The 26,829-nt window shown below is 47.9% G+C and overlaps 1 protein-coding gene across 1 annotated transcript; it reads right to left on the bottom strand.

Annotated features, from left to right (window-relative positions):
* Positions 1 to 2,873: 2,873 nt before the first annotated feature.
* On the bottom strand, positions 2,874 to 5,851 carry LOC121851787 (oocyte zinc finger protein XlCOF6-like). The gene is made up of 2 exons (XM_042345872.1): positions 5,806 to 5,851; positions 2,874 to 5,008 (listed from the first exon to the last, which is right to left on the bottom strand). The coding sequence occupies exons 1-2, from the start codon at positions 5,849 to 5,851 to the stop codon at positions 3,063 to 3,065; spliced, it is 1,992 nt and encodes a 663-aa protein (XP_042201806.1). The 3' UTR covers positions 2,874 to 3,062.
* Positions 5,852 to 26,829: the final 20,978 nt, after the last annotated feature.

Raw genomic sequence — 26,829 nt, 5'->3', positions numbered from 1 at the left:
TTTATACGGTTTCTATCTTGTCGGTATCCGCTGGTGACTGCGGAGTGTCACTGAATATGTGAAACTCTTCCCACATTGGGAACAGTTATACGGTTTCTCTCCTGTGTGTATTCGCTGGTGTTTTTGGAGTGTTCCTGACTCTGTGAAACTCTTCCCGCATTCATTACATTCATACGATTTCTCTCCTGTGTCTATCCGCTGGTGTTTGTGGAGATCCCCTGAATGAGCAAAACTCTTCCCGCATTCGTTATGGTTATGCAGTTTCTCTCCTGTGTGTATTCTCGGGTGAAGGTGGAGAGTCCCCGAACGTGTGAAACTCTTCCCACATTGGGAACATTTATGGGGTTTCTCTCCTGAGATGGATCGCTGGTGACTCTGCACAGATCCGGGTGTAAACCCCTTTTCTCCGACAGCATCAGTGATAGATCCCGGAGACTCTCTCTCTGGGGTATGGAGAGGGGGGGAGAGTGGCAAGCGGGAGGGTCGAAAGTGGGCGGAGTGGAGGGGGGGGGGGGTGAGAGGGGTCGGAGAGGGAGGGGCGAGGGTTGGTGGGAGAAATAATATTAATATAACAAAAAGGGGTTTAAACCTCACGAATAAACCTCCTCTCCCCCCTTCAATTGAGTGGACGACCTCGCTTTAATGCACAAATTCGGTCTACAGACTGAAATCCTCCTCCGGCCCCGCCAAACTCTGTCTCCTGATTGCAGCAGAGCCACCAGCGGCTGATTGACAGAGAGAGAGAGTGAGAGAGAAGGAAAGAGGGAGTGAGTGTGAGAGAAAGAGAGAGATTTAAGACGTCGCGTGATTTTTTTTAACCGCGAAAAATCATTGAAATGAAGATTATTCCGGGATTATGAGTGGTCACCGGGGAGGTGCCGGGTCTCCAGTGATTGCGAATGGTTCGTGTGAGAGGGAGAGAGTGTGTGGAAGAGCACAGGAGTGTCACTGTGTCAATAAGTGAGGAGAGTGGGAAGAGAGAGGGATTGAGCGATGGGAGAGAGGGAGTGTGTGAGAGGATGGAGAGAATGATGGAGAGAGTGTGACAGAATGTGTGGGAGAGGCGGGGAGAGAGCGATCGTAACGGAGTGAGGACAGAGTGTCTGACGGTGCGAGAGAGCAGGAGGGAGAGGGGGAGTGAAGGAGGAATAAAGAGAAAGAGAGAGAGCAGAAACAGAGAGAGAGGTGAAGTGAGGACAGTGTTTCTTGCTTCACTGTCAGGACAGACTATCGGAGCCCCATTGGCCGCCGCGGGGGCTGGGCGCGAGGTCAGATGCCGTGAAATATGTCGTGCAGTTTCCTCACAGAAAACTCCCCCTTTCCCCAGTGAGAGACTGCTCTAAGCCCATCATTTCCCTCCTCCCAACTTACCCGCGCGACCTCCATAACCGGCCATTCCCTTTGCGCAGGAAACACAGCTCCTTCATGTCACCCCCACCCCATCTGCCCCAACAGCACCATTTTGCTCCCATTGCCCGGAGCTCCATTCCCAGTGTCCGTTTGACTCGCCCCCTCCCTCCACTCTTTCAAAGCACATCAAGACCTATCTCTCTGACTGTATTTCCAGTTATCTCCCCCCTCGCCGCCTCTCTCGGCTCCCACCCCCCGCTCGGGTGTCCAGCTGGCAGTGCTGATCGCCTCCAGACCTCCCCCTGACGTGAAAAGGGTTCGGTGTCAAAGTTGTTATGTTTTTGAAAACAAAACACAAACATATTGCTTATGCCCCACTCCCCCCCCACCTACCCCGCTCCTCCCGATACAGAGTAAAGCTCCCTCTGCTCTTCACATCTCGATCCATCTCTTGTCCCGCTCCCTTGGCCTATCGGAACATACTGTTGGGCAATAACCCTTCTGTCCTGTTTTATATATCGCTATAAATTCACCTCACATTCATCTGTGTTTGGGAACAAAGGTTTATCTTTACGTCCCTCACATGAGAAAATGAGAGAATAAAAATGTATGAAAACGGCAATTGATTCCGTGCCGATGGCTTTAATATTAGCCATAGTTCATTGTTACATTACTGTAAACGTCGACAGTGCCTCAGCCGTATGGTAAAGGAGTGATAAATACACTGATTAATATCCCTGTTCCACAACCCTCAACTCCACCACCAACATCCCCTCCCACCCATCCCCCTTACCCCCATCCCTCAATCCCACACACCCCCCAACCAGCGCGCACACACAGATGCCCTCTTCACACACTTCAGCCACCACCCCACATACAAATCCCCTCCGCACACACGCACACAGCCCACAGACACACACATAGTACACACACACACACAAACACAGCCGCCCCCCACCACCACTCCAACCAGCACAGCAATGAAAAGGAAATATTTTGATTAACATCAACAGCGAAAAAAAAAACTGGTTGGTAAAAAAAAACTATAAGCACTCCCCATTCTGCTGGTAACAAACCAGGGGACGAGGTGCTTTTGACCAAAAATATATACTTCAGCGATGTGAGCTCCGATACTGGAAGCCACAGCTGGTTTCAGAGGGCTCATATCTCACCGCGCCATTCTGTTATTCTCTCCCGCAGCCACACACCTCGGTGATAGCCGGACATGGGCTCTTTCCACATTCAGCACATTCGTAAGGTCTCTCTAACAGTTTGTGAGGACCTTCAGGAAATGCTGGTTCCTCAGCACATGTTCAGGAGAGAAGGGGACAGACTATCGCACTGGTGTCTTAACTGAGTCAATGGTGTTGGATCAAACAGATATCTGTCCTGTGATACATCAAACTATTATTGTTATTCTATGCATTTGTCAAAGCAGCTTCTCGTACGTACTTTGAACTGTATCGACTCCTGGAAAGCTTTCCGCTGGTAAAGAACATTTTTTTTCTGATACGACACCGCAAAATTATTCCCACATTCGGCATAATTATACAGTCTCTCCTGTGTATATCTGCTGGTGAGTTTGGAGGTGCTATTTCCTTGAAAATTTATTTTCACATTCAGTAGAGTTATATGGTCTGTTTCCGCTGTATGATCGCTGGTGTCTCTGGAGATAACTTGGCCTTTTAAAACTCTCCACATTCAACACATCTTTACGGTTTCTCTCCCGTGTGTGATTGTCGGTGTCCCTGGAGGTCTCCTGACTTTGTGAAACTCTTTCCACATTCAACATATTTGTGTAGCCTCTCCCCGGTGTGTGATCGCTGGTGTCTCTGGAGACTGTCTGCCCTTGTGAAACGCTTTCCACATCCTGCACATTTATACGGTTTCTCTCCTGTGTGTGATCGCTGGTGTGTCTGGAGTTTCCCTGACGTTGTGAAACACTTTCCACATTGAACACATTTATAAGGTTTCTCTCCTGTGTGTGATCGCTGGTGTGTCTGGAGATTCCCTGACGTTGTGAAACGCTTTCCACATTGAACACATTTATAAGCTTTCTCTCCTGTGTGTGATCGCTGGTGTGTCTGGAGATTCCCTGACGTTGTGAAACGCTTTCCACATTGAACACATTTATAAGGTTTCTCTCCTGTGTGTGATTGTCGGTGTCTCTGTAGATAACCTGACGTTGTGAAATGCTTTCCACATTCTGCACATTTATACGGTTTCTCTCCTGTGTGTGACTGTCGGTGTATCTGGAGATAAGGCAACGTTGTGAAACGCTTTCCACATTGAACACATTTGTGTGGCCTCTCCGCTGTGTGTGATCGATGATGTCCCTGCAGATTACTCGAGGTTAAAAAACTCTTTCCACACTCAGCACATTTATATGGTCTCTCTCCAGTGTGTGATCGATGGTGTATTTTGAGAGATCCGGAAGCAGTGAAACTCTTTCCACACTCAGCACATTTATACGGTCTCTCTCCAGTGTGTGATCGATGGTGTATTTTGAGCGATCCTGAAGCTCTGAAACTCTTTCCACATTCTGCACATTTATATGGTTTCTCTCCTGTGTGTGATCGATGATGTCCCTGGAGTTTACTCGAGGATAAAAAACTCTTTCCACACTCAGCACATTTATATGGTCTCTCTCCAGTGTGTGATCGATGGTGTATTTTGAGAGATCCGGAAGCAATGAAACTCTTTCCACACTCAGCACATTTATACGGTCTCTCTCCAGTGTGTGATCGATGGTGTATTTTGAGCGATCCTGATGCTCTGAAACTCTTTCCACATTCTGCACATTTATATGGTTTCTCTCCTGTGTGTGATCGATGGTGAACCTGGAGATTACTCGAGGTTAAAAAACTCTTTCCACACTCAGCACATTTATATGGTCTCTCTCCAGTGTGTGATCGATGGTGAACCTGGAGATAACACGACGTTGTGAAACTCTTTCCACATTCAGCACATTTATATGGTTTCTCTCCTGTGTGTGATCGATGGTGAACCTGGAGATAAAACGTCGTTGTGAAACGCTTTCCACATTCAGCACATTTATACGGTTTCTCTCCTGTGTGTGATTGCTGGTGTCTCTGGAGTTCTCCCGATGTTGTAAAACTCTTTCCACACTGAACACATTCATATGGCCTCTCTCCTGTGTGATACCGATAGTGTATCTGGAGATAAGCTAACGTTGCAAAACTCTTTCCACATTCTGCACATTTATATGGCCTCTCTCCTGTGTGAGATCGATGGTGTATCTGCAGACTGCCCGATCCTGTGAAGCTCTTCCCACATTCCACACATTTATACGGACGCTTTTCTCGGAGTGATTGCTGGTGTATCTTGAGGTGCCCTGAATGTATGAAATTCTCACCACATCGGGAACATTTATACAGTCTATCTCCTGAGATCGATTGCTTGTGACCCTGTAGAGATCCTGTTTGCGAGACTCGGTTTTCTTCAACATGAAATACGATAGATTCCTGACACTCTCTCTGCTGCAAAGCATCATTTGCGCTACAAGCAGTCTGCGTTGTTGATGTGTCTTTATGGAACTCGGGATGTCTTCTGTTGTGTTCCTGGAGGAACTCGGCACAACTCAACACAACGTTGGCATGAGGCCAGGGATGAGACTCAGAATCACCTACTTTGGCTGCTGATGGGAGAAAAGAAAGATCTGGATAAGCAATATATGGGCTTTCTGTACGAATTGCTCAGGAGCAAATTTCGATTGAATCCTTGCATTTGTACAGCACCTGGTGATGTCAATGATTTACATTATTTACTGCGAACTGTACGGTCAGTAGCAGCTTACATTTATATACCGCCCTTCATGCTGGTCACTTATTGACAGTGTCAGTTTATGATGGCAACAACTACCCACAAACAGCCGTGAGGCGTCTCCGTGATTAGTGTAGTTGACCACGGTCTGGGACACAGGGAGATACTTATATTAATGCGGGAAATGCTTTCCATTGTAGGAGGTGCTGTGCTTCAGATGAAATGTTATAATGAGCTCCCGGCCATGTCTGTTCAGGTGGACAGTAAAGATCCCATGACATGTTTCCAAAAGAGAAGCGAGTTTCTCTGTGTTCCACCACACCATTAAAGGATCTTTACTATGTGTCTGGAGAGGCGCAGAGTGACTTTAGCTTAAAAGCTCGGGTTGTATGGCAGTGCATCGCGGGTTGGTGGGCAGGATTAGGGTGCGGGGCTCTACGGAGGATGCCATTTTGACGTTTCCCGCCTGAACCAACCAATGGTCAAAATCCACTGCGTGATGTCACTTCGCGGCCTCATATTTCAAACGCACAGACTAAATCTTCAATGAGCATTTTCCTCAATCGCCTTCCTATCCCTTCTCACGGCTCGCCTTCCCATCTGTATCCCTATCGCTCCCTCAAAACCTCTTTAATCCGGACTTCATTGTCTTTCCAATTAAGAGCCGTGTACCCAACCCCATATTGACCACCTGCACTGCTCTCTCCTCAGTCCCCATAGCCCTTCCCATCCCCCACAGCAGTGGAAAAGCTGACCATCTCTGCTGACAGCGCTTGGTTGCCGTTTCTGACCTGAGTCGCCATTCCCCAGCCCTGTCAACTGAGCTGCATTAAAACCAGGGCACCGGAGAGAGACGGCACCCCTGACAGGGCATCGTTCCCCACCCCACCCCCAGCTCTGTGCTGCAGTGTCAGCGCAGACTGTCAGCTCTTTGCCCGCGTTGTGGGGCTCAAGCCCACAATCTTCTGACTCGGAGTCAAGAGCACACCAACTGAGCCCGGCTGCCATCTGCCCGATTCTGCACTCGAGCATTTGATGCTGAGAAACTCAGATTGATTTTTCACTCACACAGGTAATCATCGTCTGGAAGATCCCTTTCCTCAGTGTAATCTCTTCTTTCCCTCTTTCTCAAATCGTATCTGCTGCTCCCGTACTCTCCTCCGCTCACTCGGTTGCGTTTGGAGCTGAACCCATTTGCGATTTGATCTGCTGTAGAGAAATGTTTTTTAAAACAGAAGCACACGAACATTACATTTGCAAAGCGGTTTTCAAGTGAGGAGGACGTCCCAAGGCACTGAACCGTCGTGGATAAGGACCCGAGCCTTGGGGTGGCGTGGTTCTGCGTGGGTTAGGGTGGGACGAGAGCGAGCAAAAAGGGTAGGATTGGGGACTAAAGGCACAGTCGAATAGGAAGTTCTTGAGTCGTGCCCTCAAGGAGGCGGAGAGAGAGTGAGGCGAAGGGATTGTGGAATGGAATCCCTTAGGGGCTGATTTGAGGAACATAGTGAACAGAGACCTGAGATCTCTCACAGCCTTAGTCTAAGAGACTGGAGCTGTGTGGACAGGAAATAATATTGTCCATAGCACAGCAGTCAGCGCGCTCACCTCGCAAACAGGTCTGGGTCCCATTCCCGTTTATTTACACGTCTATTTACACGTTGTGGAGACCTGCAGCTCTGTGATTAGAGCACTCGCTTTGCAAGTGAGAGACCTGAGTTCAATTCCAGGCAGGTCAGGGCGAAACCTTGGGCAAGTTTCCTTACTCCACACAGAGCCTAATAATAATCCCTCCAAAAACCAAAAACAATCATAAATTGGTTATTTTCAATCTACGACTGTTTGTGGGACATTGCAGTGCGCAATTGGCTGCCGCGTTCGCCCACAAATATACAGTCAATTCACTTTACAGTGTGTTCTGTGAAGCGCTTTGGGACGTCCTCCCGACGTGAAAAGCGCTATATCAAATGCAAGAATTATTATTATTATTTTTATTTATACCACAGGCCTCCGATAACCTAAGTTATAAGTAGGAACGCGGTTATAATAAAATAGTAATAATCACTGTATTTGATATAGTGTTTTTCTCGTCTTCTTGACATCTCAAAGTGCTTCACAGAATCGACTGTAAAGTGAATTGACTGTATATTTGTGGGCGAAACGCGGCAGCCAATTGCTCACAGCAGTGTCTGTCCCACAAACAGTCGTGGGTTTAAAATGACCAATTTATTATTGTTTTATATTGGAGGGATTATCTGTTTACCACACAGGTAATTTTTTTTAAACTCTCTTGTGTTTGCTATTTGAGACATTTTAAACAGTGGATTTTTAGGCACTAATTATGAAATCTTCAGAAAAAATTACAGAAAGTACGTTACTGGTTGAATTAGTTTTCAAAAAATAAGATGTTTTCAATAGTCAAAGACAATGTTAAGATATAATCATTGCCAGAGCACGTTCAATGTGCTAATAAAGACTATAATTACATATTTATATTTTATTAACTCTGTAATTCAGCATGTAGAAATCAAAGCTTCAAGGTGTTTGGCATCGATCCAACCGAGACTAGAAAAATGAAAAGTTTCCGTCCCCTCTGCCAAGATTGAGACTGAATTTCTTCTCTGGTGTATTGATGTCACTTAACTATTGACAAGCGATATGTGGTAGTGATTGATGTATCCTCTGTACTAATCCACCTGGATTCAAACCGAACACTACAACTTGCACTTATATAGCGCCCTCCGTGCAGGATAGCGTCTCAGAGCACAATCAAAAGGAAAGGCATCATTCAGACCTTCCTCACAGACTACTTACACGTAAATGAGTACAAATCATGTTTTGAGAAATGTCATTAAATAAAACCGAAATCCCTGAGAAAGACGTTTCTAATGAAAAAAAACTAACTGCACTCTGCATCTTAGGCGTTTCACCCACAAAACACCAAATGCACTTTACAATATATTCTGTGCAGCGTTTTGAGATATCTAATTGCTGTGATGAGGCGCATTAGCAAATTGGAGGATTATAATGAAATATCACTATATATTATTAATACATTAAACTCAACAGTGCAGTAAAATCCAACTTCATTTCACAAGTCAATAGCCAATGCATCAAAGTAAACGTGTTGTTTCAACAATATCTTCAGCAAATAAAGTAGTGACGAAGGTACCGAGAAATTGAGAGGCGATTACTTACCTTTCCCAGAGGTAGTTCCACACTCCATGTCGCTCCCTTCGGTTTTCTCAGACATTCTCCCCTGCCTTGTGTTGGCAGCTCATATTTATATCTGATTAGTTTCTTTGTGTGAAGCCAATAATACAGCCGTATTCCCTTCACGTTTAAAGGTAATTGGCTGATAGTATAGCAGTTGGTTTTCTGGCAGTTTTCAAAGCCAATGTCGTCTTCATGTGATTGAGCCAAATTCACAGCTTTTGTCCACTTCTGGGTATTTCGATAGGGTGAGAGTTGGATACTGCGAAAGGGAGGGGGAGCGGAGAGAAAGGCAGGGAAATGGAATAAAGTATCTGAATCATCAGCAGTCTGGGTGATAATAACAATAATTATCATTGTATTTGATTCAGCGCTTTTTAATTCTTTGGGCCGTGAAAATATATTCACCGTGTATCTGTGGGTGAAACGCGGCAGCCAAGTGCGCACAGCAGTGTCCCACAGAGGGTGGTGGATTGAAAATGACCAATTTATTATTGTATTGTTCTGGAGGGATTATTATTAGACGTGTGGAGTAGGGAAACTTGCCCGAGGGTTTCCTCTGCCTGGAATTGATCCCAGGTGTCTCGCTCGCAAGGCGAGTGCTCTATCCACTGAGCAACAGGACCCCAAGATCCAAAGGATATTTTCCTGTAACTGCGGTACCGAATGTCTGATATCCTTAAACACAAGTTCCATTTTGTAAAGCAGTGTTTATTTTCACATCCCGATTGCCCTCCCCGAGGAGCACAGTCACCAGATGGCCGTTCTACATCCGACAAATACGGGATTGAGCCTCACTATCTGGGCAGTAGGTACAAGGAATTCCCTGCGGTTTTCCAGGTGGGCAACAAATCTCAGCACCACATGTATCAGATAACATTTGCACCTATTGAAGACGCCCATTGCAGGCTCTGAGCTGCTTAATTTCCCTCCCCACACCCCACCACCACAGATAGATTTCCCCCTCCCCTCCGCCGAGGGGACTAATGTGGAGGACTGTCAGTCAGGGTCCGCGAGAGGGAAACTCACTTGTCTTTTCCATTCACGTCACGAGATATGTCAATTCCCTCTCAGATATGAGCGAAGCTGTCCAGCCCAGGAGCAGAGGGTCAGGTTACTGCCGGCAAACTCCTGGGGCCTTTGTTTAATGTGGCGTTCAATACCTACAATTTACGTCAAATTAAACCGCACATTAAATCTCCCTTTGTTTAGTGTGGCGTTCAATAACTACAATTAACATCAAATTAGACCGCGCATTAAATGTCCCTTTGTTTAATGTGGCGCTCAATACCCACAATTCACATCAAATTAAACCGCACATTAAATGTCCTTTTGTTTACTGTGGCGCTCAATACCCACAATTTACATCAAATTAAACCGCACATTAAATGGCCCTTTTTTTAATGTGCAGTTGGATAGATACGATTTGCAACTATTGAAACTGCGCATTAAAAGTGTCTCTCTTTAATGTGCAGTTAATGTCCCCCCTCTCCGACCACTCCGACCCCCACGACCTCCTCACTCACCAATCCACCACTCGGCACCTCCGCTCGTCTGGCACCGGCCTCCAGCTTGTCCCCCCCCCGCCATCCGTCCATCACTGGCGGTCGCCCATTCAGCCACTGACACCCGAGAATCCTGAACTCTCTCCCTCAATCTTCCCGCATTCACCCCTTTCCCCCTTTTCAAGTCCCGCCTGAAACCAACCGTGTCACCTCCCACCCTCCCCGGATCGGCCAAACTCCTCCACGGTTAAGTGAAATGAAGACTTTCCTCTGTGCAAACTATCAGCCATATTGGTTTAAAATGACAGTAAATCCTGAGAGAGATTTGAGACGGCGGCCCAATGTCAAGGCTTAATCAAAACTACAAGCTTTATTGTACAGTTACACAGATTATAAAAGGTTACACGGAAAATACACATTTTGCTAAACACATTGAAATGGGGATCAGGCGCTGAGATTGACACACAGATAAAAAGAGATTGTCACACTGTGCTGCCGCACACTGGGTGTCAGGGCCCTCTGATGCTGCGGCTGATGTCAATGAGGATCATTAGCTGTTGCTGTGCTGTCTGGTGGCTACAGGGGCTCAGTGTTGGCACTGAATGTCAGGCCGTGTCGTGGCCACTCAGTGACGATCGGCACAGACGGCCTTCCCTGAACGGGACACAATGTGGAGCTGAGGTCACTCGGCCCCGACCTTGACTTCCCGTCACAACCTCCGCTCCAACCTGAGCACCGCCACCGCCTCCAACCATCGGCCCTATCAGTGAGGGGTCAATGACATTGTGGGACCCACTCCAACCTGAGCACCGGCACTGCCACCAACCCTCGGCACCATCAGTGAGGGGGCAGTGACCGTGTGGGACCCACTCCCGAGGGACACAGACGCTCGAGCTGAAAGAGTTGTTTGCTTCAAATACAAGTTAGATAAATATCTGTTAGGATAATATTAACTAGGGATACAACAAAAACAACATTAGATTTCTGAAGCGCATTTCATATCGGGAGGACATCCCAAGGCACTTGACTGTCAATATTTTGAAACCGAGCTGGGGATCGGGTTTGGGGAAGGTGGAGGACAGGTGAACTAGGAAATTATGCATTTATCTAAGAGAGTTTGATTAGAAATGTAAATCTGTGTTTTGTTTAGCAGCATTTTCTTCCAATTATTTCTATCGGTTTCGAACTCAGTTAGTGTCCCGGAATAATTCCCCTGGTGTCATTCTTGTAAAGCTTCTCTCCAAAGCTTTAACTAATTTCCAGAACAGCGCGGCCCAAAACTGAATGCACATCTCCAGCTGCGGCTGGAGGTACAAAGGTAGAAGTATCGCTCCAGCTTCCCTATTTGTGCTTCTATGTGATCCCAGAAAAATATCAACAGAAACCGCTTACATTTAGAAAGCATCGTTTATAAAGGCAGCGTCTCAGAGTGTTGAGGTGTGGCGGGGCTTGACCCACAACGTGGGGAGAGACTTGGCAAGTGACTGTAGACCCCATCAAACTGCAGTATTCCGATCAGATCTGAAGAGAGTTGAGCAGACAACACAGTGGCGGATTGAGACTGAGAGTTCTGGAGTTTGAGATGGGCATTGGCTGACATCATGGCCTCAGATGGTATATAAAAGGGAACAACAGACAGGTAGGAGGCATGGCCGCTCAGTTTAAATTGGGTGGAGCAGGTCAGGGAGGCAAAGAGGTGAAGGAGGTGATAGAATTTAATTTCGTTTATGAGGAAGACTGATGAACTTGAAATCGATGCGTGAAACAATGAGGGTTTAAGATGTTCGGTGTGAGACATGGTCTGAGGAAGGCAACGCAACACACGTGAAGTCGAGCGATCATGGTCAGGGATAATAATAATCATAATAATAATAATAAGTGCAATCGTTGCATTTGAAATAGAGGTTTTCACGTCTTCGAGACGTCTCAAAGCGCTTCACAGAATATGCTGTAAAGTGAAATGACTGTGTATTTGTGGGCGAAAAGCGGCAGCCAATTGCGCACAGCAGTGACCCCAAATAATCATGGATTGAAATGATCAATTTCTCACTGTTTTGGTCCTCGCAGAATCAACAGCAGGCTGAGTGCGGAGTAAGGAAACATGCCCAAGCTCTCGCCCTGCCGGGAATCAAACCGAGTTTTCTCGCTTGTAAAGCAAGTGCACTGAGCAATTAGCAACAGGACTACACAAAGGAATTTCGGGGTAAGCAAATTAATTGGGAAACCTATCTTTTCAGGAAGGTTGTGCCAATTTGACAGGTGGTTTACAATTTTTNGGTGAACTCATCACCACGGATCACAAATCGAAGTTAGCTGTGATGGAATGGAAAATATAAATCAGACGGAATTCCTTCACACAGAGGCAGTGACACTGTGGAAGCTGAAACAAGGAGTTTATCAGATCAGTCACAGACGGCTTGAAAGTAATAAGGTCTAATTTAAAACACAATGCAACGAAATATACAGTCAATTCACTTTGCAATATATTCTGCAATGTGGTTTGATACTTTTCGAAGATGTGATCAGGCACTATATCAAATGGAAGGTTTATTATCATTCTTAGTAGTAATGCAGCACTTCCTCCAGTTAAGACTGAACAAAATTGCCGAAAAATTGTGCAACATCTTAAAATGTGAAATAATGGCCGAGTATTATTGGAAGTTTTAGGACTCCGTCTACACTGTGAGTCTCAATCATGCCATTTTGTTTAATTACTCTACAGGGAGCGAAACTCCAGGTTCTAAAGAAACGCCATGGAGCGGAGGAGAGGCCTGAGCAGCAGGTACGGTTTGAGAAATAGGGAGAGAAAAACTTACGCTGAGGAAATGCATCAGCTCCAAGGACTTGCAGAAATCAAAGAGCACATTGTAACTGCTTTTCCTCTAAATTTTAGAGCTTTCTGAGATGTTATACAGAACTGCATTCTGTTCCACACATTCCTCACAGAACAAAATCCGTTCTGCTCCTTCCTGATCAAACCACGGGTCACCAATCCGGGCAAACTATCTGCAATCACTGCCTTCAGCATCACTTTAAGAGAGAAATCTGTGGAATTCCAGGAGCGTTGTGAGTCTCACCTGTGGAGGACACCACTACTACCCTTCGTGTCTCAGACAGAAACCTGGTGAAGGTTAACATATTAATCCTTCTGGGTTTTACCAGAATTGTTTACCATCAGATTTCACAAGAATTACATTAACTTACGGAAATATTTGCTCCCGCCTGCGGTGACCCGAGTTATTGCTGGTTGGAGTTTGGCTTCCTTATTCGCTCATCGTGTTCTCAAAAGCCGGCAAGCCAACAGGGCAGGATAACTACGAAGTTAAGTCTTTAAAGATACCGCACAATAGTGGAAACATGTTGCTTTATTTACCAAGATTTTGCAATTTTTTATTCAATTCTACAATTATCACAGGTGCCATACCGTTACCTGGGCTCATAGTTAATATGAAAAGTGTCCCATTAATTAGCAATCCAGTTCAAATATCCGTTTACATACAAATGTACAGATTAACAGCAGAATGTCTATCATCAGATCAAAGTCGTTTCTAGAGAAATACATGACAAATTCGCATTTTTTTTATTGACTTGTCAATTAGTTTAAACGCTGCTATTTCTCACAGACAGTCACCTACGCTCTCCTCCTCTGTAACTGAACTGTACACATTCTCGATTTCGACACTGGTCAAAAATGGGCGCTGGTGATTTATTTTAATTCTGTATATTGTGGAGCTGGGGAGACCAGCGAGGAATAATTTGAATAGTGCAGTCAGAAGTGACGAAGTCGTGGATGAGAATTTCGGCTGCTGTGCATGTGAGCTATGGGTGGAGATGGGCAATGTGTTATGTGAAATAAGTGAACCCGGTCAGGGAATCGATGTCGGTTAGAAAGGATAGCTGTTGCTGAATAGTTTTGCTCATTCTCCAGATTTGGTTTGCGTACTTTATATTTTGACTTCAGGTTCTTTGACAGAAATGTACTTTGATTCTCAATAACGTCTTGACTGAAACAATAAATATTGCTCCGAAACATCTCGACGACGTGATGAGCCGTTGTATCAGATGAGAGCAATATTAGTTGATTATAAAACAGAATTATTATTATTGTAAAGCAGACTGAACTTTCGAAGCTAGTTTACTCTCCAGAGAATATAGGAATATATACAAAAACATTCGCTGAATAAATATGTGAGCAGAGCCTCAATTTGGATTACTTCCAACTTCAGGGAAAAGTTTTGGCTGATATCAGAATGTGTGTTTGGTTAAATGTTAGATTCTAACCAGATAAATCCACATTGGTTATATTTGAGTGCTTAGTCCGGCAATCTTTCCTGCTGCTTGTCCAGCGAAGACGACCTTACAATGGAGAAGTGTCCAATGTGATACCAGGAAGAACTCACTTTCCCTTTCCACAAAGTACTCCGCGCTGTCTGTTCAGCTCAGCTCACAGCTCCCTATCAGAGACAGAGAGAGGGCGAGAGAGAGTGTGCGTTTGTCAGACTGTACCTGAGTGTATGTGTCACACAGATTTGGACGTTTGGTGAATCACAGATTTCAGTAGCTCCGTCAAACGCTTCTCCTGTGATTTTCTTCGTGTGGTTTAACCCCAGGTCTGCGGAGCCCCCGCCCCATGGGACACACACTCAAGCCTCCGGGCTCTGATCTTCACACGAGCTCCTCGTCATCCTCGTCATGGAGCCATTGCTGCTGATCTTCGGTGAGTATTGTTTCTAACTCAATGACACGGACGGCCCAACCAGAGAGAGAATGGAAGGCAGAGAGGAAAAAGAGGCTTCTTTTTTGACCCTCAAATGTCGTTTCTACCACACGTACGTGACATGACCCGCGATTCCTTGCACCACATTCGAAATATTGCCAGCCTACTCGCACGTTTCAAGCCGCAGGCCATCGAAACGTGCCTACACGAAGTCACGACATCCAGGCTTGCCTGTAAAAGCTCACTGCTTGTCGGCATTCCCCCATTGCTCCTCCGTTCATAGGCTGCACATCCTCCAGAACTCTGCAGCCCGTCACATCTCCTCCATCAAGCTCCGGGACCCTATAACCCCCATCCTAGCCCGACTACATTGAATACAGGTCAAGATCCTGGTACTCACCTTCAAAGACCTCCACGGCGTCGCTCGCCCTACATCTGCCACCTCCTAACATCCTAAGAACCAGCCCGCACTCTCCGCTTCGCGGGCTCGGTTTTGATTCACTTCTCCCGAATCAACCGCCCCACCAATGGCGGTCGAGCCTTTGGTCATTCTGCCTTCATCCTCTGAAACTTCATTCTACAGTTCCCCCTACCTCGCCCCTTCTTTACTTCCTTTAAGATCCATGCAAATAATCTAGTTTCAACTGTGTTTTCTATCACCGTACTTGTCCCCCTGCCCTCCACCCTCCTTAATCCCCACCCCAAGCTTGCGTCCAAAAGCCGTCTCTCCAGCGACATAGATCATCCCCCCGACGTGAAATAATTTAAGTTTTTGTTCTCCGTTTAGGCATGGATGGAGTAGAGAGTGGAGAGAAGGTAGAAAACTATAAGGGGACAGTGAGGAGAGAATGTATATTTCTGTGATTCTTGGCCGCATAAGCCTTTACGGTTCTTTAATTTTATACCTCATAAACCTATATAACAGCTTTAAGAATCAGAGTAAGAACACAGAAGGTTGAGGTGATGAAGGTGGGAGTAAAGAAAGGCGTGAGGGCGGGGGATAGGGAGGTTGGGATCTGAAAGGCAGGGAACGAGGGAGAGGTTAAAGGGTGAGAAAGAAGGTAAACTAATGGCGAAAGAGAGTGTGGTAGAGACAGGGGGAGGGAAGCGAAGAGCTCGTGGAGAGTGAAGCCGTGAGATCTCAGGGAGGTGGATTGGGATGGGGAAAATAATGGGAAGCAGGAGAAGGAGGCGGCGCAGACAGGATGCACGATGGAGTAAAGGAAGGGGAGCAGGCGATTGAGTGGGAGGGAAGGAAGGAGGAATATTGGGAAGGGAAGTCGAATGGTGAGAGCAGAGGGAGTGGGGGGGTAGAGGAAAATAAAAGGGGAGAAACTCGGGTTGTTGTCACTGGTACAGAGAACGATGAGTAGGTGTGGAGGTCTTTGCAATGATAAATTAATGTTGATGCTTCCCCGATTGAAGCTCTATTGCTACGTAAATTCAAGTTTTCAAACGCAAGCGGTTGTAGATGGGAAACGGGAGAGGCGCAACCAGGAAAAAACGAGTATAGCGACAAGGAGACACTGCGTGTTCTGCCTACTAAATGCATATTTCCCCGTTTCCGGACGGTCAACGTATCTTGACGTCTTCTAAGACTCGAAGGAGAAGCAGAAGCGCAAAAGATCCTTGCACGAAAAAGGTTGAGGTGATGAAGGTGTTTCTCTTCTGTGTGTCTCTCTGCTTATGCCTCCTTAACCCTCCTTCCAATTCCATGTATCTCTGTGTCTTTCTCGATGTGTGTGTGATTCGGTGTACGTTTGTTTGTTTGTGTCTCTGTATCTACCTGTATGTGTTGAGTGTCATTGTATCTGTTTCTCTTGCTCTGTTGTCTCTCGCTCTCTACGCATATATCTGTGTGTGTATCTGTATATAAATGGGTTTGTTTTCGTATCCGTCTGTCTCCCTTTTGCTGTCATTTTCTATTTCTCTGTGTCTGTGATGCATTTTTCTTTGTGTTTCTCTCTCAAATTCTCTCCACTTAACTCACTCTCTCTAGGGATCTCTCTATAAATATTTGTGCGTGCATATGTGTGTTTCTCATTCTCCGTCTACATACCTATCGCTCGGACTGTATGTCTCCCTCCCACTCCTCTCTGCTTCTGTGTGTATTTCTTTCTTTCGCTGTTTTTACCCCACTCTGTTTTCTCTTTCTGTCTATATGATTCTACATCTGCCTCTACCTCTCTTTCTCTCTTTCTCTCTCTCTCTCTCTCTCTCTCTGTCTCTCTCTCTCTCTCTCTCTCTCTCTTTCTCTCCCACTCTCTCTCCCTCTCTGTCTCTGAAAGCTTACATATATCTATGCATATATACGTATATATATATTTAGATAGATATATGGATGTACCGCTGTCTCTTTAAGTGACCCTGTATGTATTTCACTCCCAGTCTGCGTCTCAATCTTTGTCCCTGGCTTCTCAGTCTCTGTGAATCTTCGTATCTCTCTCTCTCTGCCCCCATGTCCCCACTTCTCTCTCTCTCACTCTCTCTCTCTATCTGTTTCTCTCCCTCCCTCTGTCACTCTCTCTCTCTCAAGCACAGACACACATATACTATCCCTCTCTGAATTCCTTGGATGGAGAGCCATGAACAGCGAAGCAGTTTGGGATTTGAGTTGGAAGAGGCGACTGCTGCCACAGCAGAACGTCCACAGCTTTTACTACATCATCAACGGCAAGATTACATATGTATAGCGCCTTCCACCTTGGGAGAACGTCCCAAGGCGTTGAACAGTATAAAGCATTTCAGATCCGTCTGGGTTTAGTGGGCGAGAAGGGAGCGGAGGGGATGGGATGACCCTTCGCAAGGTCGAAGAGGAGGATTTTGAGGCTGGACATGAAGGAGGCTAAGGAGGGGGCACGGTAGTATGATTGGGGAATGGATTTCTAGATGTTGGGGACAGAGTGGATGAAGCCTCTCACGCCAATGGAGAGACGGGTGGGTCGGGGGACGTGGAGCAGGCCGGATGGAACAGGCGGATTGGTTGGGGATTAGGAGGTCACAGAGGTTGTGTGGGGCGAAGCCATTGAGGGCTTTGCAGGCGTGGACCAGGATTTGAAATGGATCTTCTGAAGGATAGAGAGCCATTGGAGTCGGGTGAGAATAGGGGAGATGGGTCACTGGGTTTGGTGCGGGAGAGGCCACGTTGAACAGTGATGAACAAGAAGTGATGTGATGTGGAAAGTAAAACAAGTAAACTCTACAAATGATCATGATGACTGATCATTTCTCTCCCTCTTTCACTTTAGTGGCTGTTGTGATACTGTCTCGAGGAGCTTGACATTATTTTTCACCTCCTGGAAGGCCTCGGAGTACAGAGTAATGTGGACGATAATAATAATAACAATAGTAATCGTTCATTTCTTATAGCTTTTTATCGCTTCATCAAGGCTTCTCAAAGCGCTTCACATAATATCCTGTTTGAAAGAGAGAGTACATGAATTTTAGAGGGATAGCGAGAGACAGAGTGTGTGTCTATATATTTTGTCAATGAATACAGAGAATACAAATAGATTTGTTTTTCAACCCACCAGTAAAACTCGGATTTTTCTATGGACATAAAGCTTCACCATTTCCTCCTCAGTCCCACACAAACCGCGTCATAAGCTGCATGGCAGATAAAATCAAATGTCAGCAAATCTATTTTTCAGTTAATTGAGAACAAAATCTAGCGAGAAAAGTGAGTGTACCTTTTGTGGGCAAAACATAGCAGCCAATTGCGAAGAGTGATGGAATTCGTGACAGAACTGTTATCATTATGTTTTGAAAGGAATTATTACAACCGTAATAATGGTTTGCGAACATTTTTGAGTTAGTATCAAAATACAAAGTCAAAGCAATTTTATATATTTCTGTAAGTGAGATTAATGCAAAATTAGGAATATTTGCTCTCTTGCAATTTAAATCCCACGGATCTGGGGCAAGCGGGAGAACTAGGTTTGATTTCGGGCATGCGAAATGTTGGGGAGGTTTCCTTACTCCATATGATTCATAATAATTCTTCAAGAAAAAAAAGTTATGGTAAATTGGTCACTTCAATCCACGATTGATTGTGATACACTGCTTTGCTCAATCGGCTGCCCAGTTTCACCCACAACGATACAGACAATTCACTTTGCAGTATATTCTGTGAAGCGTTTTAACACACCTTGAAGCCATTTAAAGCAGTGTATTAAATGAAACTATTACTATTATTTCACTTTAGAAGTAATCCGGCAATCGACTAACAGGCTTATTCCTACTGACTGATGGTAAAAAGAGGCGCGTGTGTGGAACACGGAAACGTGCCCAACATTTCGCCCTGCCGGGAATCAAACGCAGATTCATCGCTTGCCCCACATCCCTGGGGTTTGATTTGTTACAGGGAAAATATTCCTATATCTGCATTAATATCAATTATATAAATATGCTTTTGCTCCGACTGTGTATTTTGATATCAACCGAAAAATTTGTAAAAAAAAACATATTAATTAAGTTGTAGAATCCGCAGATCCTTAGCGTTGTAAATGCAGTAAAAATATTCAGAATTCTATATTAATCTCAAATATATAAACCTATTTAAGCTTTAACGCTCTCCCAACTCTCTCTGTCTCACACGCACAGACAGACACACACACAATTGCGCGATGCTCACGCTCTCTGTCTCACAATCTCTGTCATATGCTCCCTCTGTCACACACTCTCTTTAAAACATCCTCTCACACAATCGCTCTCAAGCACACTGTCTCTCTCAAAAACACACATTCTCTTTCCATCAATCGCTCTCATAAACTTTCTCACACACTCTCTCATACACAGTTTCTCTCACACACGCTCTCTCACGGAAATTCTCTCTCACACACACACACCATCTCTGATGAACACTCTCTCACACACTCTCTCACATACTCTCACACGTACTGCCTTACACATACACTCTCTCAGAGAGCGTCTGTGTGACTGTGTGTGTGAGCTGCTCCTTAATCCATCCTCATCTGACCCAAGCACAAACACTGCAGGTCAGTATCAGACAGTCAGGAGATGCCCCTCCTGTCATTGTATCTCTCTCACTCTCCGACTACAGCTCCCAGGATGCACAGCGTGCCCGGTAACCGTCACCAGAGGTCACTGAGCCGTGACGCATGCCGGGACCTGTAGTTTCCGGGGCTGATATACACAAACCAGGCTTTTATACAGGTATCAGCCCCTATTAATAAAACCTAGAATCAAATTTGCCCTATTTACAGCTTTATCTACCTGTCCTGCCACCTTCAAGGATTCGTTTAACTGGACCCCCAGGTCTCTCTGTTCTTTTACCCCCATTTGGTTGTATTACGCAGCCTCAATTGCCTCCCTTCATTCTTTCTACCAAAATGCATAAGCGCGCATTTCTCCACATTGAAAATCATCCGCCATGTTTCTGTCAATTTTCCCATTCTGTCTGTGTCTTCCTGCATTTGTCACCTATCCTTCTCATTGTTTACCATCCTAACTTATTTTTTGTCGTCCGCAAACTTGGAAATGGTACTTGCTATGCCCAAGTCCAGATCATGTATGTCTACTAAGAAGAGCAGTGTTCCGAATACCGGTCCATGGAGAACGCCACTGTACACTTCCCTCCAGTGAGAAAAGCTGCCGTTCACCACATCTCAACAAAAACAACAACAAGATTCCATTTATAAAGCGCTTTTCACGTCAGGAGGAAGTCCCAAGGCGCTGCACAGTTGGGTCATGACCCGAGCAGGGGGGAAATGGTCAGGGTGAGGGGAGTGAAGGGAGGGAGCGAGGAGGGGGGAAATGGTCAGGGTGAGGGAAGGGAAGGGAGGGAGCGAGGAGGGGGAAGGGAGGGAGCGAGGAGGGGGAAGAGAGTCGAGAGGGGAGCTGAAGGCACGGTCAAAGAGAAAGGTTTTGAGACCGGCCTTGAAGGAGGAAAGGGAGGAAGCAAGTCGAAGGCACTGGGGCATGGAGTTCCAGAGCCTGGGGGCTGAGAGGCTGAAGGCTCGACCACCGATGGTAGGGCGGTTTGGGCGGGGGAAGTGGAGCAGACCGGAGCCAGAGAAACGGAGGGTACGGGCAGGTAGGTAGGGGGATTGGAGGTTGGAGTTGTAGGAGGGAGCAAGGCCGTGAATGGCTTTGTAGTTGAGGATGAGGATCTTGAAATCAATCCTCTGGGGGATGGGGAGCCAGTGGAGGCGAGCGAGGGTGGGAGTGATGTGGGCCCGAAGCCTGGTGCGGGACACTACACGAGCTGCAGAGTTCTGAATGACCTGCAGCTTGTGGAGGGAGGTGGCGGGAAGGCCGGCGAGGAGAGAGTTCCCATAGTCCAGCCTTGAGGTGACAAGGGCGTGAACCAGGGTTTCAGCAGCGTGAGGGGTGAGGTAATGCTGTAGTCTGGCGATGTTCCGGAGGTGATGCTATAAAGGGAGGACAAATACGTATAAAAACACTGACAAAAATACAGAGAGACACGGACAGACTCACTCACACAGATGTATAGAGAGAGAGACACACACGCATTGTGTGCAGGTTGTTTTTTGCTGTTGATGGATGACCTAAGGATGTATGTGGAATGTTTTGTAAGCAACCCGCGAGAAAGACGCTGTGTCAATGGTGTTGTTGTATATTCTGGAAGCTAGTAGTGACGGTGCCAGCACAATCAGGCAGTATCGGTGTTTGAAATAGGAAATTCATACACAACATTTGAAGATTTGTTCTTGGGATCTATCTGTACCAACACATCCACTAACCCGCATTCAAATTCCGATTGCATTGCAGTGGAACTGCTCGTCTTTCACCGGGTGAAATCGTCGTTGATTGGTATATTGTCGTTCAAATGCAAATAAAGCCAATTTCCAAACAATACATGTCCACCCGTCAATTATTTGTAAGGAGCGACAGTAGAAAAAAAACTGATACTGTTTGCAAATAATAAACTCAACGATTCTGAACATAGCTTCCAGCAATGACCTCCCAAAATCGAGAGAATATGAAACAGCAATATTATATACGATTTTGTACCGCGAATGACTTGCAAAGCTGTCGGACACTTCGCCAGTAATTAGGAATATAACATGCGAACTGCTAGACTAAATAATTTCAAGATCCGTCCACCTTAACCTGCACCTTCCTGGCAGTCGCTGGACCTGTCATTTCCCAAACAACATACTGTATTCAAATAAATTAACCTATTCAAACCTGATGGAATGTTTTGATGAAGCTACGGATAGCGAGAATGAAGCTCGTGCAGTTGATATTATTTATGTGGATTTTCAATAGGTGTTTCATAAATTCCCACATAAGAGACATGTACGATATACATAAACCCACGGAATTAAAGGGAAAGTGACAGCATGCATTCAGAACTGGCTGGGAGATACAAGGCAGAGGGCAGGGTTCAAGGGTTGTTTTGTTGACTCGAGGGAAGTAAGCCCCAGCAAAAACAACAACAACAAGATTCCATTTATAGAGCGCATTTCACGTCGGGAGGGCGCACCAAGGCGCTGGACAGTCGGGTCAGGACCAGAGCAGGGAGGAAATTGTCAGGATTAGGGGAAGGAAGGGAGGCAGCGAGGAGGTGGTAGAGAGTCGAGAGGGGAGCTGAAGGCACGTTCAAAGAGAAAGGTATGGAGACATGCCTTGAAGGAGGAAGTGGAGGAGGCAAGGCCAAAGCACAAGAGGATGGATTTCTAGAGACTAGGGGCGGAGAGCCTGAAGGCCCGGCCACCGATGGTAGGGCGGATGGGGCGGGGAATGTGGAGCAGACCGAAGCCAGAGGAACGGAGGGTATGGGCAGGTAATTAGGGGGAGAGTAGATCGGGAAAGTAAGAGGGAGCAAAGCGGTGAATGGCCTTGTAGGTGAGGATGAGGATCTGGGATTCGATCCTCTGGGGGATGGGAAGACAGTGGAGGCGAGCGAGCGCGAGGGTGAGGGCGAGGGTGAGGGCGAGGGTGAGGGCGAGGATGGGAGTGATGTAGTCGCGGTGTCTGGTGCAAGATAGTACACGAGCTGCAGAGTTCTGGATGATCTGCAGCTTGTGGAGAGAGGGCCGGAAAGGCCGGCGAGGAGAGAGTTCCCATAGTCCAGTCGTGAGGTGATAAAGGCGTGGGCCGGAGTTTCAGCAGCGTGAGGGGTGAGGCAGTGCCGTAGTCTGGCGACATTCCGGAGGTGATGGAAGGCGGTGCCAGTTGTGGCGCGGACATGAGGGAGAAAGGACAGCTCAGGGTCGAAAACGGGGGAATGAGCACAGTGGTGGTCAGCACAATGGGGGTGAGCGCACAGGGGAAGGGTGAGCAGAGTGAGGGTGAGCACACGGGTGAGGGGTGAGCACATTGGGGGAGTTTGACTACAAGGTGATGTAGGTACAGGTGGGTGAGCACAGTGGTGAGCACGGGTAGTAGGTGCAGGTGGTGGGGTTGGGGGATGCGTTGAGAAAAGCCGGTTGAGCACAATGTGGGTGCACTGTGTGCTGAGTACAGAGAGGCGGATGAGCAAAGGGCAGTTGAACTCGGTGTGTGAGCCCAGTTGGAAGGGTGAGGACTCTGGGGAGCACAGGGGGAGTGGGGAGAACATGGTGGTTGAGCAGAGGAGGATGAGGTTAGGGGTGAGCACAGCGATGGTTCGCACAGGTGGGTTGAGCATAGGTGGGGGTGAACACAGTGGGGTTGAACAAAACGGGGCTGAGATTGGGGGTTGAGCAAAAGATGGGGTGAGCACAGTGTGGTGAGCACGAGGGTGGGGGGAGTGTTGTGCACAAGGGGGTATCAGCACAAGGGGGTGAACATAGTAGGGGAAGCATGGGTAGGGGTGCACAGGAGACAGTAATGTGTTTTGAGGACAGTGGGGAACGGGAGCAGCAGAGGACGGTAAAAAAGTTGGTTGAACAGGTGGGGGGCAAATTGGGGGCACAGTGGGGGAGCAAACTGGGGAACACAGGGTGTTGAACACAGGTGGGTGCGCACTGGGGCAGAATACAGGGAGCTGAGCACAGGGGTGGGGGTGAGCACAGGTTTGGGGCAGAGTACAGTGAAGGGAAAAGCGCTATATCAAATGCAAGGATTATAATTATTAAACCATCACTGTATTTACCATTGATGTTGTATTGCTTACCCCCCAGACACCCTCCCACCGTGACAGACGCTCTGCACATGTACATTTTATGGTAATACCCTGTGTGACTGGAAGTCAAACGGGTAACAGACTCCTAAAACTGTGTGTGATATTTTACAGGGAGTGTGAGTGTGCGGCTGGTGAATGGCGGCAGCCCGTGTGCCGGGACAGTGGAGGTTTACTATGGAGGACAGTGGTGCACAGTGTATGGCTATGGCTCTGAGGGCTATGGTTGGGATATGAACGACGCGGCTGTGGTGTGTAAGGAGTTGGGCTGTGGAGCAGCGCTGTCGGCACCAGTGGCTCAGTTTGGGAAAGGCTCAGGTCCCGTTGTGCTGTATAATATTCGGTGCAGTGGGAGTGAGTCTGCTCTGAGGGAATGTCCAGGAAAGTGGGGTCACTATTCCAGGTCACAATCCTCTGATGCCGGTGTCATCTGCTCATGTAAATAATTCATTCTCTGATCATTTTTTGCTTCTCTTGTTTTCGGTTAAACACAGTTTAAGAAACTGATCAAGTTTCTATCCCACAATCTGTCAGTTTATGATTAAACCTGGGAGGGTGGGAGGGAGGGATGCCAGTGGGCCTGGGATCAATGACCCTGGTTACACTCCTATGATGGCAGAGTCATCTACTCAGGTAATTCTCTCTGCCTCTGATCACCACCTCGGTCTCGGAGGGGGTGGGGTGAGGTGAACATGGAGTGGGTTGGGGGACCACGGAAGGGAGCAAGTGGTGGAGGGGGGCAAATGGGGCGGTGAACACAGGGAGGGTTGAGCTCTGTACGTAACATAAAATTATGAGCACTGGGGGGAACACAGGGGGATGAGCACAGTGGAGGTGAGCGTAGGTTTGGTGAGTACAGGGGCTTAGTACGTGGTGGCACAGAGTGGGTCAGCCCGAGGGGGAGGGCTGTGAGTCAAGGGGCACAAAGCAAAGGGGGTAGAGTGGGTTCAACATAGGTGGGGCACAAGAGGTTTAGAACGGGGGAATGAGCACAGTGGGGGTGAGCACACGCGGGAGGGGTGAGCACAGTCGGGGTGAGCACACGGTGGAGGGGTGATCACAGTGGGGGTGAGCACACGGGGGAGGGGTGATCAGAATGGGGGTGAGCACACGGGGGAGGGGTGAGCACAGTGGGGGTGAGCACACGGGGGAGGGTTGAGCACAGTGGGGGTGAGCACACGGGGGACGGTTGAGCACAGTTTGTGTGAGCACACGGGTGAGGGCTGAGCACAGTGGGGGTGAGCACACGGGGGAGGGGTGAGCACGGGGGTGGGGGTTGGTTGTGCGCGGATGGAACACAAAAGGAGGGATGAGCACAGGGAGGGAGTTTGAGCACAAGGTGATGTAGGTCCCGGTGGGTGAGCACAGTGGTGAGCTCGGGTGGTGGGGGTGGTGGGTGGGGCTTCGGGGGTTCGTTGAGAAAAGCCGGTTGAGCACAGTGAGGTTTGGTGTTGAGCACAGGTGTACATTGAGCACAGCGAAGTGAGAACTGGTTGATGAGCAGAGAGGATAAGCAGAGGGGATGAGCAAAGGGTGTGAGCAGAGGCGGTGGGCAGAGGGTGTGGGCAGATAGGGTTAGCAGGGTTGTTGGGGAAGGCAGCCATGGGTCGAAGCATCAGGGCAGGGGAGCACAGTGGGGTACACAGGGTGTTAGAACAGCGGGAGGGGCTGAGCGCAGGGTGGGGCTGAACACAGCAGGGGGGGCTGAGCAAAGGGGGAGGGACTTAGAACAGCGGGAGGGTCTGAGCATAGGGGGAGGGGCTGAGCACAGGGGTAGGAGTTGAGAACAGGGGAGGGGCTGAGCACAGGGTGAAGACCTGAGCACAGGTGGATGGGCTGAGCGCAGGGGAAGGGGCTAAGCACAAGGTGAGGGGCTGAATGCAGGGGTTGTGGCTGAGGACATGGGTCGGAGTTGAGCACTGGGGAGGAGCTGAGCACAGTGGGAGGGGCTGAGCACAAGGGGAGGGGCTGAACACAGGGGGAGGGGCTGAGAACAAGGAGAGCGGCTGAGCACAGGGGGAGTGACTGAGTACAGCGGGGAGGGGCTGAGCTCAGGTGGAGAGGCTGAGCACAGTTGACAGCTCACACTGACCCCGAGCTCACACTGACTCCGAGCTCACACGGACCCGCAACTCACACTGACCCCGCGCTCACACTGACCCTGAGCTCACACTGACCCCGAGCTCACACTGATCCCCAGCTCACACTGACCCCGCGCTAACACTGACCCTCAGTTCACACTGACCCCGAGCTCATACAGACCCCCAATTCACACTGAACCCCAGCTCACACTGACTTCGAGCTCACACTGACCCCGAGCTCACACTGACCCCCCAGCTGACACTGAGCCCGAACTCACACTGACCCCCAGCTCACCCTGACCACGAGCTCACACTGATCCCGCGCTCACACTGAACCCGATCTCACACTGACCACCAGCTCACACTGACCCCGAACTCACACTGACCCCGAGCTCACACTGACCCCCAGCTCACATTGAGCCTGAGCCCACGCTGACCCCGAGCTCACACTGACCCCGAGCTCACACTGACCCCGAGATCACACTGACCCCGAGCTTACACTGACCCCGAGCTCACACTGACCCCCAGCTCAGTCTCCCAGGCTGAGGCCGGGCTGATTGTCCACCCTGATATTGACCGTCACAGCATAGATCAGAGCGAGTGTTTGTGACACTATATTGACTGTGTTTTTATTGCAGATGCGCTCCATAAATCCAACATTTCCCTGGATCCAAATTCCCGGGTATTCGTGAGAGGGGAAATGGCTCAGATCTCGTGTTCAGGGAATTATCGTGGCAGCAACTTCTCTTTATACAGAGACGGCGAGTTTATCACATCACAACCAGCTCCGGGGAATAGCAACGCGGCCCGTTCCCCCCATCGGAGATCAGGGCAGGAAGTCACTGGTGTAAATATACTAAACTCGTGGGCGGCCGAGAGCTCACATCACCAGAGAGCGAGCGAGTGGCCATCACTGTGCGGGGTAAGTGCGAGGGTCTGGACTCTCTCACCAATGGTCACTCGCTGTCCACTTGGGTCCAATTAAAGCGATCACAGCAAACTCCACTCTCCCCTCCTCCCCCTTCCTCCTTCCTCTTAATCAATTAAATAATTCCTCTCCTTCCACGCGCTCTGTGACAGGAGTCTCTCCCC

Source organism: Callorhinchus milii, unplaced genomic scaffold (genome assembly GCF_018977255.1).
Source record: "Callorhinchus milii isolate IMCB2004 unplaced genomic scaffold, IMCB_Cmil_1.0 Scaffold133, whole genome shotgun sequence".
NCBI classification, from domain to species: Eukaryota; Metazoa; Chordata; class Chondrichthyes; order Chimaeriformes; family Callorhinchidae; genus Callorhinchus; species Callorhinchus milii.
The sequence above is the reverse complement of the archived record's forward strand: the minus strand, read 5'-3'. Positions and strand labels throughout refer to the sequence as shown.

What these genes read in the sequence shown, in the direction of transcription:
- LOC121851787 (XM_042345872.1), bottom strand. Translation starts at nt 5,851, where the DNA reads ATGGGGACTGAGGAGAGAGCAGTGCAGGTGGTCAATATGGGGTTGG. An exon ending in GGTGGTCAATATGGGGTTGG is followed by an intron (nt 5,009 to 5,805) that starts GTACACGGCTCT and finishes TTCTCCCATCAG; the next exon opens with CAGCCAAAGTAGGTGATTCT.